General features: G+C 42.4%; 1 protein-coding gene across 2 annotated transcripts in view; it reads right to left on the bottom strand.

Moving 5' to 3' along the window:
* NTRK2 (neurotrophic receptor tyrosine kinase 2) overlaps positions 1 to 16684 on the bottom strand; it is a 332542-nt gene that overhangs the window by 242513 nt on the left and 73345 nt on the right. For both annotated transcript variants that reach the window (XM_049653049.1, XM_049653128.1), the window contains exon 11: positions 15746 to 15845. In XM_049653049.1, the coding sequence (XP_049509006.1) occupies positions 15746 to 15845 (100 nt within the window). The remainder of the gene's footprint in view (positions 1 to 15745; positions 15846 to 16684) is intronic.

Genomic DNA, 16684 nt, shown 5'->3' with positions numbered 1-16684 from the left:
ACAAAAATCGGCGCTAAAATAAGGAACAGAGCTACTCAGACTTGGCGTCTCCCACTCTTGGCATATTTTGAATTCTGAGAATTCAGAGTCTGATTATAATTCTCCGCTTTCCCTTCCATTGTTTTATAATTGAAAAGAATCCGATATGTAGTGTAAGATGCCAAACAGAAGAAAAACAGAGAAGTCAAACCAAAATTAATACCGCCCAAGAATCCATGCCAACGAACGGGATTATCCAACACTGTGGCCATTGTTTTCCATTTGTAGCTTTTCATTGTGCAGGTCTGCACAGGGCAAATATGCTTTTTTTTTTTTTTTTTTTTTTTTTTTGCTGGTAATATCTGGGTTAGTTTCTTTGAATTTGCTATCCCAAAGCTCATTAGGTGATGGGTAAGAAAATCGACTAGAATAAATATGTATTACTGGGCAGTTCATAAAGAGGATGATCTACCTGACAATAATGAGCACTTCCCAGGTCTTATGGGATCTGATGCAAAAAATTCTGCTCCACACCACCCAGGGCCAGAGAAGAGGGAGAAGTGGTTGGAGGAAGAAGGAGAAAGAGGACAGAGCTCCCCAAGTGGTAGGCAATCAACTACTTCCTAAACAGAGAATAAGTTATGAAGCATTAAGAAATAAATATCTATTTAAGGAGATCTGGATAATTCTGTCCACAGAATAATCCAAACCACCCCAATACCCTACCTCTTGGTGATCCAAGAAGGAAGACTGATCCAGACCACAGGATGGCAAAGTGCTATTAGTAATTTGTTGGGAGGATAATAAGCAGGAAAATCAAGTGCTCTCTTCCTCTCTGGAAATGCACAAACTTGAAACTTCCTGCCTGACTTCAAGTTCTAGCCTTGTCTCTCAAAGCAAAAGGCACATATGCAGAGAATGAGTCCTCCGTAATGTTTTATTCACCATGATGAAGAGAAACAATATCTCTGCTCACTCTGAAAATGCATCATTTGAATTTTCAAACACTGATGCTTTTCTCCCAATAGCAACTGGGATTTCAAAATAAAAGGGATTTGACTCAAAGTGTAACAGCCATGAAACTAATTATAATGACCCTGCTCTTAGATGGACTTGAGCTGCATAAAAGGAATCGGTGAAGCTAGAAGAACCAGAAGGAAAACTTAAGACACAACTCAAAGCCTGGGTCCTACCCACTTCTGGTCGCAAGTGGCCACAGTCATGTGATCACCAACAACCATGTTCTTTTCCATGACAGCGTAATGCAGGGGCGAATGCAGACAATGAACAAACTTGCAAACCCTCAATTTGGGGTGCATGTGCGTGTGTGCATTTGTGTATGAAAGTTGAAGAATGGAAAGGGGTGGGGAGGTCATACTCCTGAAGCTGTTTGTGAATCTGAAGCGAAATTTTCTGCACACCTTGTAACATGAACGTTTCTCCCCTGCTCCCCAGCAATACCTTCCCCCAAGTCATCTTTCTTTTTTTTTTTAATTTTTTTTTATTAACGTTTATTTATTTTTGAGACAGAGGGAGACAGAGCATGAATGGGGGAGGGTCAGAGAGAGAGGGAGACACAGAATCCGAAACAGGCTCCAGGCTCTGAGCTGTCAGCATGGAACCCGATGCGGGGCTCGAACTCACAGACTATGAGATCATGACCTGAGCCGAAGTCGGACGCCCAACTGACTGAGCCACCCAGGCGCCCCCCAAGTCATCTTTCTTTACCAGAAACCAATTCATTATATTAATACATCACTGCTGCCCCCACTGGAGTGTTTTACATACACTTACACAATGTACACCTTGTTCTCATACCTTCCGCACCGTGAACCCTCATCAGACAAAAGGCCTGTAAGTCCTTACATGAGCTGCATTTCTGCCACCCTTTTGGTTTCTCCTACTACTCTCCTCACCTTCACTCTGCTCTAGCCACACAGGCCTCTGCTGCTCCTTCAACATGCAGAGCTCACCCCAGGCTCCATGCCTTTATGTTTGCTGTTTCCTCTGCCTGGAATGCTATTCCCTCAGATATCAGTGTGCTCACTCCCTCACTGCCCTGGACTCTTGGCTCAAATGTCATCTTATCAGACAGGCCTGTCTTAACTATTTATAAACGGCGAGCCTGTCACAATCCTCCTCTTACCTCGTTCCCTTTATTCATGGCGTCTGTCATTACTTGTAGATTACATCTGTGTTTCTTCCTCTGTCTTTCTTGTCTTCCCTCCATTAGAGTTTAAGCTCCATGAGGCAGAAACGTTGCTCTGCTTAGTATTAAATTTCCAGTGCCTTAGGGTAGCCCTACTCAAACACTCTTTTCAAATTTAAATTTAAATTATTTAATATTTTTCCTTTATTTCATGGTTTTAATTTAAGCCTTATCTTAAACAATATCATGAAACCAAGAGTATGATGTGCCAGGTATATTTTTTCTAATAAATACTAAAATAAATAGAGAACTACCCAAATTGAAGAGGTTAGCCCCTGAGTATCTGCTAAAACCATCTCATTATCACTGATAATATATGTGCCCAGCTTTGAGAAACACAGTATCACCCAAAGGCAATGGAGACCAGTGGCAAAACATGTTAGGCACATCCCATGGCAACACACACTAGTGCTAAAGTAGTGAATCTGGCAAGGAAACAAGTGTTATTTATTCCTAATATTTCTGAGTTTCACAGCACAAAACATTAAAGTTGGAGTCCTAAGGCCTGGGTCTGGCACAAACCAACTATGTACCCTTAAGGCCAAGTGGCTTAAGCTCCCTGGGCCCAACGTCCTCACCTCTGTAACAAAGGCTTCGGATGATTCGTAAGCCCGCTGCCAGTTCTCTGTCTTTATTCTAACAATCACCACAAAGATGCAAGAGGGAATCCTAAAGCAATTAATGTTATTAATATTTAATATTTAATCATTGTGATAAAGAAAAATAGAACAATTCCCATAATATCTTTGCTCAATGTCTTTGTGAAACAGAAAATAATATTTTATGAAATAAAATAATATTTTTGACACAGTTATACTGTGACTATCTTCTCCATAATCCTATGACCCATACCAATGTAGGCGGCCAGATACAAAACATCCAGTGCCTCAAGGAAGGGTTATCCAGGTAGAACTAAAATGAAAAAGTTGAAATCCTGGTCAAGGCCAGACTGCTCTTTTTTTTTTTTTTTTTTTTTTTTTTTTTTTGTCCTCCAATGGAAGGCAGTATGTATAAGGAAAGATTGACTTTAAAAAAACACCATTCTGCAACCCTTAGAAATTAAGTAAAAATTTCAGGAAAGGATCAGAGCTAGATACTGAGCTAGTAGGTTAAAGTTTTGGGGGAAGAGGATATTTGCTAGATGCCAAACTATCACTCCACAAATTCCTTACAAGTTGCAAAGAAAAACTTAAATTTACAAGGAAAAGATGTGGTGGTCACCTTCTTTGAAAATTATTCCAACTCACACTAATAGCGTGACAACCTGACATTATGTGCTTCCAAATGAGATGCAACGTAAAGTGCACAGCATCTCTGCGATGGCCATCTTCCCAAAAACATTTCACTTAAACCTAATCGAGCCTTTAGAAATAAGTTCCAATTCAAGGAAATACAGGGAATAAATGACAGATTAAAGAATCCACCCAGAAAAAAATCATCAGCTATGTTGCCAGAATGCAGGACACCTGGCTGGTCCCCTCAAAATGTCAATGTCAGGAGGGAAAAAAGCATGGAGGGAGCCTTCTAGACTGAAGGCACCACAACAGCACAATCACCAAATGCAGCGCGTGAGCTCTCGGTTGATTTCCGTTTGAAATAGAAGCTGTAAAAGGCACTGTTGAATAACGGGGGGAATCCGAAGATGGACGAGGTATTATCTGTTATTACAAAGCTGTTCTAACTTTCTTGGGTGCAGTGATACTGGTATCAGGGTTGTGCTTTTAGGAGCTACTGTGTCCTTAGCTTTCAGAGACATGTGCTGGAGAGTTTAGGTGTGAAGTGACCTGATATGGGCGCCTTATTTTCAAACAGCAGAACATTAAACGGAGGTTGAACCTTGGTGTTGAGTATACAGATGTTCGCTGTAATATTCTTTCCAATTTTCTTCTTGTTGAAAATTTCATCATAAAAAGTTGGAGAGATCTACATAAATGGCAAAAATTATTTGGAAGAAGATGAATCAGGAAGAACACTGTTCTTATTCTTTCTGTCCCCATAGGAAGAACAGTGTCAGAGAGGAGGCCAGCAAGTTAGCTGCAGCTAAGAGGAGCCTAGTAAAGTATTGGCGGTTGGGGATCCATAGCACCTCTAATCGGGGTTGCAGATTCAAACCGCAAGGAAGCCGGGCGCCTGGGTGGCTCAGTCGGTTAAGCGTCCGACCAGCTCGGTCATGATCTCGCAGTCTGTGTGTTCAAGCCCCGCATCGGGGCTCTGTGCTATTGGCTCAGAGCCTGGAGCCTGCTTTAGATTCTGTGTCTCCCTCTCTCTCTGCCCCTCCCCTGCTCACGCTCTGTCTCTCTCTCTCTCTCTCTCAAAAATAAAGACTTAAAAATAATAAAAAACACATGAAGAAGCCTGTGAGCGCCTGGGTGGCTCAGTCAGTTAGCATCCAGTTCTTGGTTTCAGTTCAGATCATGATCTCACGGTTCATGGGTTCACATGAACTTGCATCTGTGCTGACAGTGCAGGGCCTGCTTGGGATTCCCTTTCTCCCTCTCTCTCTCTCTTCCCCTCCCCCACTCTCGTGCACGTACACTCTCTCACTCTCAAACTAAACAAATAAACGTAAAAAAAAAAAAATTGAAGAAGCCTGAGTCCACCTTTCTGGGAAGACCTACAAAGGTGGCTAGGAAGCCAGAGCAATCCCAAGCCCATAATGGCATGAGAGTAATAAATTAGGGAGACCATCGTGTGTCCAGGCACAGATCCCACATAATCCGCACCATTGTCCAGAAACTGAAATGCAACCTGAGGAAATGGAGAGGAGAGACCAGTGTGAGAGACCCTGACTTGGCGGAACAAACAGAATTTTCTGTGCTTGCCCATAATTGTCTGGGATTGCCATGCAGACATCATATTTCTTACGTTCATAAGAAGGAGACCGTGGTTGCACAGTGGAGGGAAAAAAAAAGACTATCTCAATAGCTCACTGTGCACCAAAATAATAAAAGATATCACCAGAAGTACATGGCAGACTCTTGTAGTGAGTGTGTGATTGTTTTCGCTGGTTTTGTGACAGGATGGTAGACATTGAACCTGGAGGGGACCCTCAGATGCCTTTCATTCCTGTACTGTTATTTCTGGTCTTCACCCAATTTCCTGTCAGGGATGATCTAGGAAGGAAGTGTGGGAAAGGCTCAGTTGGGTGACTGACTCCCCTCAGGTCTCTCCAGGACTACTAACGTGGACAACTATGACCGTAAATAGGAACACCACCTCATTCCCAACATTCTCCGCTCCCACACCACCTCCGCTCCTGAACTCACGCTCCCTTCTTGCCTTCCACTGTCACTACTCAGGCTGGAGAAGACACGTCTGCTTTCAATTCTGGGTATTAGCTTCTTAGTACTAACAACTTAGTACTAATGACTCAGTACTAACAGAATGAAGATCTCTGTCTCCCTCTCTCTCTCTCTCTCTCTCCTCCTTTGTCCCTTCTTCCCTCCCTCTCATTCTCTCTATCCTCGGACCTCTAAAGCTTCCGGACAATCACAGAAGAAGCCAGTGACTTCTACTTTTGCTGATGCCTTGACGAAAACCACGATCTCCCACTGCCATCTGCCTGCTCAAGCCTTGGCTTCTCTCGCAGGAAATGCAGCGTCTTGGTCTATGGATATAATAACATGGATGAAAATCGACAGTGTAAAGAAGAATTTATATTCTCCAATAGCCCTCTTTTCATCTCTAGCAGGCTGTAAATATATCAAAAGTCAAAGGCTACTTTGGGGGCACCTGGCTGGCTCAGTTGGAAGAACACGTGATTCTTCATCTCAGACTTGTGAGTTTGAGCCCCACATTGGGTGTAGAGCTTGCTTAAAAATAAAGTCTTAAAAAATATATTAGAGCCTAGTTTTGTTAAAAGAAATCGCTTTCCCAGCTGTAATCTCCATGCAAGAGGGAAGCAGGGAAGCACATTTGAACAGGAGGCTCCAGGAGCTCTGAGGAGAGGGGGTTTCTACCCCACCCCACCCCTAACTTCCCTTCCTGCCCCTTCCCTACGGTAAGTGCCTCTCCCCCGCCCTCCCCCCAAAAACCCAGTAAAGCGTACATATCCAATCTATCAATGAATAAAAGAGACTTCTTATAAACTCAAAACAATTTTAACAGGTGAATCATTCAACGGACAATAAAATTAAGAATTTTCAATAATTCAAACCTAGTGCCTTTAAAGAATGAAGGGTTTAACACAAACATGTTTCAGCAGCTTTACATTCATAATGCATGTCCATAAACTACAGACACATTATAATTACAATTTTTTCTATAAACTCAACTAATAAATAAGCCTGAAAACACTAATATACACTGTATACACATGGCACATTTTTCTGCAATTCAGACTCAATATAAACTCAGATGGGACTCTCCCCATGATCTTTTCCTTAATGATGTATTATTACTATAACATAAGTCTGAAAAATAACTACCTTTTATGGAATTAGTTCAGTGAGCCAATCACTAAACTAAGCACTAATTTAATTCTTATAATCACCTGAGAGATGGTATTATTTCCTCATTTTACCAAAGAGGAATCTAAGATTTAGAGTTTAAAAAATTCCTCCCAAGTTATGGATAGCAGGTAGGAGATCTGGGATTTGAACCCAAGCCTGTCTGATTCATGAGTCTCTAATAGTATTCCTCTATGCTCCTAGGTTTGAAGACTGAAGAGTTAGCAAGTTACAAACATGAAGGATGTGCAGAATTCGAACAGACTGTTTTCCAAAGTGCCACGGGACAATTCTGCTGATTTAGAGCTAAATTTATTCCCAGAGTCATTCAGTCTCTTTGCCCAAAAGAAAGGAAGATAGAATCGAAGCATATGTTAGAATTTAAGCCAAGCTATTATCTGTCCTCTTCGTACATTCTGAAAAGCTTGTCCACCAAAAGCAGATGCTAGGAATGAAGAGGAAGAAAACCAAAAGAGAGGGGAAGAATGTGAAATTAGGGAGCACAGAGACGGGGAAGAACAAAATGAAAGGCGGGGAAAAAAAAGAAAGGTTAAAAGGAGAGAAATGGGAATGGAGTGGAGAAGAACACCCCAGATGTACTGATCTGGGAAGTCCTTTGGAAAGTATGCCATGACCTCTGTGAGGAGGTCAAAGTGGGCTCGCCACAGGGTTTGCCAAAACCAAAGAAAGGGGAATGATTTTTCCTGACTTTTAACTGCAAAACCTAATTTCTTAAGGGATCCTTCATCTTTTAGCGAAACACTAGGAGTGTGGAAGGTCCCTAAATGATACTTGTGCACTTTAAACACTTCAGGAAGGCACGGGCCCTCCCCTGAACCACACTGGGCTGGGGCGGGGTGGAGGGGGGGGGTGCATTGCCCAAGTAAGGCAGGTCATTTAAAAAGTCCGAGGTCAGGGCACTTGCAAGGCTAAAGGGAGAAAAGCTGGTGCTTCCTGTTTCCCAGTGGAGCCATTTCCTGAAAGTTCTACACCCATGATCAGTCTGCTGCAAAGAATAAGCATGTTCTGTCCTCACAGAGACATAACCCAAATGTCGGCCTTAAAAGATGGAAGAGAGATTGGAGAACAGATTTTCACCTCACAAATGTATGGGGAAACGTTTTGTATAACACGCTCCAAATGACAGAAAAGGAACACTTGAGCTAATCCCCTTTTTCCAATAAATTTGCAATCTGTCAAATTACCCACAACTCTTTCCACTGAATGTCTTTTCGTGGATATCTGAAAATTGTTTTACAATTCTCCATTAAGAGACCATGACAATATACTTTGAGTTCAATCTGAAGCAGGGAGGAGGGCAGTAAAAAAAAAAAAGTTCCTGTGAAAACCTACATTCTCTGATACTACCTGGTGAGGCTTACACTCCCATAAATGAGAATCAACAAAGCTCATTACTTACTTTCCAAAAGAGTTAAATGCTACGTTTTCCAAAGTCTCTTTTTTGTTTTATTAGGGGTTTTCTGATTCCAGAAAGTTAAAATAATATTCTTGGTCTCTCTGAAAATGTCACACGAAAATTTGTGCAAATATCTTTATCTATCTCTGGAGGGGGAAAAACAAAGTACTTAACACCAAGTTGAAAAAAAAATTCAAAAAGATTAAAATGCTAAGTTAACACACACACACACACAGAGTAAAACTAATGAAAGAAATATCAAGAAGTATGTTTACAACCTTAGAGAGGAGAAGCCTTCCTAAGTAAGAAGTAAAGCTTAGATGAAAAAGATGGGCACGTTTGCTTCTATAAAAAGGTAAATAAATCTTTTGTTTACCAATAGATGCTATTTTTTTTAATGTTTATGTATTATTCTTTGAGGGAGAGAGAGAATGAGCAGGGGAGGGGCAGAGAGAGAAAGAGAGGATCCCAAGCAGGTTCTGCGCTGTGAGCACAGAGCCTGATGCAAGGCTCAAACTCATGAAAAGTGAGATCGTGACCTGAGCCAAAATCAGATGCTTAACTGACTGAGACACCCAGGTGCCCCTACCAAAAGACACTCTTTAAAAAAAGTAAAGCCTACAAAAGCATTAGAGCAACCTATATAATCCATAAAAGATGAATGTATATAATGTATAAAGTAAGTCAGCAAATCAACCAGCAAAATGAACATTCCTTCTCATTGGTCACTGATGAAGATGTTTTACCTTGTTATTCATCACACTATCACTTTAACTGAATTGGCAAAAATATAAAAGATGGATAATATCTGATACAGATGAAAGTATAAACAAAGGATACCCTCACCTACTACTGGTGAGAGTAAGACTGACAAAGCATTTATGCAAGATAATCTATCAACATACAAAGTATGCACAACTTTTCGCTCAGCAATCCACTCCAAGTATCAATCTTTATATGTAAGGCATTATTTGAGATACTTTGCTGAAAACGTGGCATAAATATAAACTTGAAAACATAACAACATAAACATTAAAAGGAGACAATAGGGGCACCTGGATGGCTCAGTGGGTTAAGCATCTGGTCTTGATTTCGGCTCCAGTCATGATCTCATGGTTCGTGAGATAGTGCCGTGCGTCAGGCTCTGTGCTGACAGCGCGGAGCCTGCTTGGGATTCTCACTCTCTCCCTCTCTCTCTGTCCCTCCCGCTCTCTCCCTCACTCTCTCTCAAAATAAATAAACTTAAAAAAAAAAAAAAAAAGGAGGGGCGCCTGGGTGGCTCGGTCAGTTAAGCGTCCGACTTCGGCTCAGGTCATGATCTCGCAGTCCATGAGTTCGAGCCCTGCATCAGGCTCTGTGCTGACTGCTCAGAGCCTGGAGCCTGTTTCAGATTCTGTGTCTCCCTTTCTCTCTTCCCCTCCTCTGTTCATGCTCTGTCTCTCTCTGTCTCAAAAATAAATAAACGTTTAAAAAAAAATTTAAAAAAAGGAGACAATAAATCACAATTGGTCAGTAATAATAATTGTAACAATTACTACATGCCAGGAACTTTCCTGAGTGCAAATATACATACACTCAGTGTATCTCACAACAGCCCTATGAGGTGGGAGAGTGCCCCACAATTATTGCCCCATTCCAGATGGAGATACTGAGGCCAGGGAGGATGAGAAAGTTGTTTAAAGTCACACAGCTTACACCTGGCAGAGGCAGGTTTCAGATCCAAGGAAACTGGTAGCAGACTACTCGGAAAGACTATGAAACAGAACGCATGAGATACCCAGGAACTGATACAGAAAGATCCACAAGGCAAAGTGCTACCTTAAAACAGTTGCAGCCTTGGTTTGGGATTAAAATTTCTTTATGCAACCAAAAATGAGTCTGTTTGATTATCTATCTACTAAGTGAAGCCACGGATTTCATTATTTACATAACATATGCATTCTGGATGGTTAAAGAAAGTTCTCCCTCGCAGTGGAAAGGGGAGTAAGAGAGGAGGGTCAAGTGCAATCCCACTTTTGGCTGCACGTATTGCCAAACTGCTGGAAACTGTGAAAAACAAGAATGCATTCATGTGTTACTGTTATAATTTTTTAAAGCTATTTGTGTTTAAAAAAAAAAAACAGTGGGGGTGCATATGGAAAACAGTTTGTCCTTCCAGATGTTTCTACAACTGCGCTTCTGGCTTGCGAACACATTTTTCCTTCTTTTAAAAAGTTGATCCAAATATCTGTTAGTCAACCTCCTCAACTTTACAGAATTGCTTTCAGTTCATAGAAAAGGCTTTAACCTTCACCTTCTCTAGCTTCAGTCCCACTATATGTTTATGGCTATTTTTAAACAACCCAATTTGGGGCTGCTGTTGAAAGACCTTTAGAAGATCATGTATAAGAGGAAAGCCGGGGCACCTGGGTGGCTCAGTCAGTTGAGCACCCGACTTGGGCTCAGGTCATGATCTCACAGTTTGTGGGTTCAAGCCCCGCATTGGGCTCTGTGCTGACCGCTTGCTTCAGATTCTGTGTTTCCTTCTCTCCCTGCCCCTCCCCCACTCACGCTTTGTCTCACTCTGTTTCTCAAAAATAAGTAAATGTAAAAAAAAAAAAAAAAAAAAAAAAAGAGGAAAGCCAAGCCATGGACCTCGAAGCTGAAGTGAAGAGAGGCCGGCACTGCACTCTCACGGAGTGCAGCGTTTTGGTCAACTGCGAACTGGAAAAGATCTGCAGCTCACATGGTGGGAATGAGGGCACATCAGCGGTTTACGTGCAAGGACAGGAGGCTGCAGACGAAATCTGCAGGCTGTCCACACGGAAGGAGAGAAAGGGCTTCCTCTTCCATTTCCTCCTGTGGGATCTCTTCGGGTCACTTGGATATATTTACTCTAGAAGGAGGAAGGACGCACTGGCACTCAGGAAATAAATAGCTGTGTGGATTCCCTTCAGAAAATGCGAGGAACACAAAGTTGATGGTCACGACTCCCCCGCCAGGGTGGCAAATGCCACGGCCCCTCCACCCTTCTGGCTCTCTCTCCTATTTTTTCCAGGCCTGCACACCATCCATGCCACCAGGCCGGACATCCAAAGTGGATGCTCTCGGAAAGCCTGGCAGCCCTCGTGCCCCCTGATGCTTGCATTTCCCTGTCCTGCACACTTTCCACATCTTCAGTGAAGAAAGGGAGCCAGGAAGCAATGTGAGAACTGAGCACGAGACTTGGTTACAACACGCTCCAGGTAAGAGCGCCCGGAGGCCTGGTTGCCTGTTCCTTTGGCAACATGGGGGCTCTGGAAAAGTCCTGGAGCCCTGTTTCAGTGGAAACTGAAATTAAAATAAGTCAGAGGATCCTCAAGAAAAAAACGGATAAAATCATGCATCTATGTATAAGGGTATGGATACAGACATAGACGTAGATCCATGTTAAGCGCATGTATAAATAATCCCTATGCAGATGACCAAGCACTAACAGAGACCTTTATTCAGGGCTTCTGTGAATATGGGAACCAGTTATTCAACCGAAAAGCAATCGGATGGTGTAAAGACATAAAAATGAGCACAGAAAAACACACTGGGGTAAATTCTACTTCCTGACATTTTTATCGACAAAGGGCCAGTAGTCTATTGAACGCTGGCAATAAGAAGCTTCAAATATATTCAGCATTAACGAAAGATAAATCCTAGGTTAGCGCCAAGACAGGAGCCACTCGCTGTGAGGCCCTTCTGCCAGCTTCAAAGCTAGACAAAGACACATATTCTAAGGCCATACATTCAAAAGCAGAGAGGCAGAAATTGAAGAAGCTCGTGTGCAAAATGGAAAGCCATAGTGAACCCTCCACACTTAAACAACAATAATTGTTTAAAACAGAGTGTGAAGGGGCACCTGGGTGGCTCAGTCGATTAAGCGTCTGACTCTTGATTTCGGCTCAGGTCATGATCTCACAGTTCGTGAGTTTGAGCCCCACATAGGGCTCTGTGCTGACAGCAGGTAACCTGCTTGGGATTGTCTCTGCCTCTCTCTCTGCTCCTCCTCTGCTCACTCTCTTGCTCTCTCTCTCAAAATAAATAAACTTAAATAAAACAGTGTGTGAAAACCCACAAATCCTAAGAGAAAACCTAGCAAAGTAACCTCCTGTTTGGGGCCATTACTTATCTGGAACCATCAAGTAAAGAAGGGGGTGGGGAGGGAGGGACTTTGACCCCTTAAAAACTCAGAAAAGCTCTGAAATTTCTCTTTAACCATTCACATATGAGCGATCCTCCAAATATTAACTGTTTTCCATTTACTAAAGTGAATGGAGTTAACAATTCTCTGTGATCATTCATTCAGTCAGTTAATACTTATTGAGTGCCAATTTGGATGATGGACAAGACCACTACAAGCCGTGTAGAGCTCACAGTTAGGACTCCATGGGCAAGACAGCTCCCATCAGCCTTTGGTTGCAGTGAATGGACAGAACAAAGAATTAACCCTAGGAAGCTTCCAGTAACATAAACCCACCTCCGGAGAACATGCCACCACTCACTGGTTATATTCTAAAATCTAGATTGAACTCCCAGGTTTGTTATTTAGAGATCACCTTCCCATGGAAGCAATGCCATCAATAACGCTTGGGTCCTCAGGTCAGTCCGGAGCTTGAGTTTCCCTGTATTCTGCTGCAATGTGATTTAAAGAGGTTTCTGGTTACCCCAGGCCCTTCCAATCAACAGTCGTAAAGTATGGTTTATGATCCTGAGGCTGCTACTGTGATTGGAACAGTTGACACTGGAGCCTGAAGTCTGCGATGCCGGGATGGGCAAGAGGCCGTAAATGCCTGGTGGGTGGGCGGGCTGCCACCCTGCTCTCTCAATCTGTCTCCAGGACGAGGGAATGGGAACGGAGGTAGAATCCCCCGAAGGTGCTTCTGAGGGCAAGAATTACATTTGGAATAGCTCATTTGCACATCACACAGAACGAAGGCATTGGTTCTGGCCAAGGCTATGCACATTTCATATCATCGTTACTGAGGAATCACCACTCACACGTTTCCTGGTTATTTCAGGAGGTATGATTGTGGTTTTCCATTCTTCCCTTTTTAAGGCACACCATTTTTCAGCAGTGATCCCAGCACTCATAGCATTTAAAGTACATTAACTTCTATTAATGTTTAAATACCACTTTTCATGCAGCTTCATTGGCCCTCATCTTCCCTTCTAGACCCCCCAAAATTATCAACTCAGAATCTGACTAGTAAAACAATAACTTCAGCTCAGGCCCTTTGTGTTCAAACCATGGCACGGATAGATGTGAGGTTAAAAATAGAAAAAGAAGCTATTCTAAATAAGACCATGAGTCTCCAAGACACTTTTCTTTAAAACAATTTTATTTATGTTGGGAAATAAGGGAGTGAAACATACGACATCGCAGCTACTGCCTGAAGGAAGTCATTTACTGGCTCTGGGACAAGGTTCAGCAAGATCTTTCTTACAATTCATTAAGGATACCCTTAGGTTATACATGTTCGGGAAATGTAGGTGCTTTCGCAGTAATCATCCCGAATTATCCAAATAAAAATACTGTTTCAGTCTTTGTTCTGGAGTCTCTATATGAAATATAATCTTCTCTGAAATAAATGTCTACCCTTTACTCTCCTCCATCACTGCACCTCAGAGTATGTGAACGTTTACAGATCATTGTGTCAGTTGTTTTCCTTAACACAGAGCTGGGATGGGGTGCCTCCTGAATACTGTCCCTAGGGTTTCCAAAGCTTTTGTGCGGCTCCCTGTAGAACCTAGACAAATTTTCTCTCTGAAGAGCCCATGAGATGAAAGATCTCAAACTAAACCCTCAAGATGTGGGAAGTATGGTGCTCGTATCTGACTCTCTCCAGTAAAATCCCTGCTTGGAGACATCCACTCCAAATGCCTCTAAGGAAACAGAGCACCTGATCAGAATGAGGAAAACAAAATGCCACGGTGGCTGGCTGAAATGCAGAGAACAGCAGCCTAGCCTGGACCTAGGTGCCAACTGAACACAGGGACCCAGAAAGGTCTGCAAAGCAATGCCCCTCCCCCATCTTGTCCCACAGAAGGTGCTAGCCCACGTTGATCCCATAGAACGCTGATTCCCCAGGAATGCTTGTGCCATAGCAGTACCGGCGTCCCATGGAAACTGTTAGAAATGCCAGGTTTCAGGCCCACCTCAGACCTATTAAATCAGAAACTCTCGGGGTGGCCCAGAAATCTGTGTTTTCACAAGCCCTCTAGGACTTGTGGATACAAAGTCAAGTGTGTAGGAGCGCCTGGGTGGCTCAGTTGGTTAAGCACCTGACTCTTGATCTCAGCTCAGGTCATGATCTCCGGGTTCCTGAGTTCAAGATTCTCTCTCTCTCCCTGCACCCACCGGTGCTCGTGCCTGTGAGTGCACGTCCTCTCTCTCTCTCTCTCTTTCTCTCTCTCTCTCTCTTAAAATAAATAATTTGTTTTAAACCACAAATATTTAAAAAAAAAAAAGTCAAGTCTGTAAACCACCATTACAGGGCTAATTAAAATCACCATAGTACGGTCTCTCTTCCAGGCCTTATTTATAATTGGAGAATGAGAGATCTCTTCCTCCTCCAAAAGAAATGTCAAGAAATCAGCAGGTCAAGGAATGTCACGAGGAGATCTGGGGGCTTTTCAAGGCCCAATTTACCACCACTCCTCCCTGTTCATTTCAGCTTTAGGGATTTTGATCATGGACACCAATAGAGGGAGAGGACGGAACGTCAGAAATGGATCCACTCCACCCCAGAGCCAGGTATATGCTGGATGGCCTGCTGCTACATAAACATCACTTCCAAATAAGTAAGGAACACGAATAGTAATTGTAATGAACCATACAGATCAAGAAAACCCGCCACATTGTCTGCAACAAAACTAAGCCACCACTAAACCTTCACAGCTTTCCCAAGCTAGTGGCCATTTATGAGAGACCACACAAAATTCAACAATAACATGTTAGTCAATACATAAGTTTAAACTTCGGAGCAAATGCTTTTCAATCACTAAAACTCTTGGCTACTTCTAGAAAAAGAACATTTTAACAAATTTTTCCCCTAAAATGAATTTTCAATCCTCTGATAGAGACCCATGGTCTATTCTTCGGCAACACAGCCACGGATTTTTTAATCGAGCGCTAGGAATCTTTCCATTAAAAAAAAAAAAAAAAACCTCATTCACAAAGCTTCAGAGTACAGCCACAGGTTGTTTGGATTTTGCTTCCCAACACAGTTCAAATCTCAGAAGATGAGACTTTATAAAAGCAGCAGCGACAACAAAAAGCATTCCACAGAAGGTCTAGAAGTCAACTGTAGAGCAGGAAGGACCTTTCTGCACAAAATACGTGTCCGTAACTGGCCTACGGCCACCAAGCCTCGCCTGCCTTTCTGAAGCCAAAGGAAAACTCAGGCACTATTCGCCTATATCATTATTAGTCACTTGATACTCAGGAAACCAGTTCTGTGTCTTCTGGGACAACTGTCCTCATTGGAAAGTGGGTACTGCTGGGTAATCAACATTATTTTGCTCTGCCTTGATTTGTAGTATCATATCCTCGTTGCTATTTTTTCAGCCCTAAAACCTAGTCATTGTAAATCTAGCTGCTTCTCTCTTTAGTGGTAATTAGCATTAGTCATAAGCCAAAAAATGATTCCACATAAGAAATAAAATAAACACAACCCTTCTTACCTTTCATGCCAAACTTGGAGTGTCTTGCCAACTTCAGCAGAAACAGCATCACCAGCAGACAAAATCCCACCACAGATGCAATGACCACCACAGCATAGACCTAGAGGAAAGGAAGGGAGGGCCGTTATGACCTTGCTCATTGGTTCCTTACATCCAGATGATGGTGATAATGACGATGACACGTTCATATTTGCTACTTGTCCTGCCAGGAACCTTGTGTCTATCAACTCCCTTATTCCTCAACAACCCTACAATGGAATATGTAGGTCTTATTACTATCCTTACTTTACAAATGAGAAAATATAAGTTAAAGCTTATAAAAATATCAGTGTAATTGATATTATGGAGACATAGAGATACATTACTCTCTCCCCATCTGCCTATCCTCCTACCTGCCTTACCTGAAGAGAGAAAAGAAAGTATATGAAATTTGAATGACAAACTACTGTTATTTCTGAAGCAATGAAAGATACAATGGGGTTCCTTTTGCTATGCTCTCTACCATTGTGCATGTCAGAAAGTTGTCCATAACAAACAGATTTTTTTTCCTAAGTTGGCTGTTGTGGCTCTTAGAAACCAGAGTCCCCTGGAGCTGTGACTAGGCCCAGAAGGGAGCGGGAGGGGCCCCTGCCGGTGAGTTTATTTGTGAAAGTTCATTAAGTTGCAGACTTAGGATTTGCACACATTTGTGCATGTACGATAGAGGTCAATACAAAGTTTTTTTAAGCCTAAAAACGTAATTGCAACATGCAGATTATACAAGTAGAGAAAGTAGTTGCAGATCTATGTGAATCCTGCCACCACCCTAAGCGAGATCACAGAGGCACAAGTGTGTAATGTTAATAAGTACATATTAACATTTGAGAAGCCAAGATAGAAGCAGGACGATGCATCTCCTTCCATTCCTGCTGCTCATCCCAAGGTCCTGCTCCCAAGAAA

The sequence above is a fragment of the Panthera uncia genome, chromosome D4 (genome assembly GCF_023721935.1).
Source record: "Panthera uncia isolate 11264 chromosome D4, Puncia_PCG_1.0, whole genome shotgun sequence".
Lineage (NCBI taxonomy): Eukaryota > Metazoa > Chordata > Mammalia > Carnivora > Felidae > Panthera > Panthera uncia.
The sequence above is the reverse complement of the archived record's forward strand: the minus strand, read 5'-3'. Positions and strand labels throughout refer to the sequence as shown.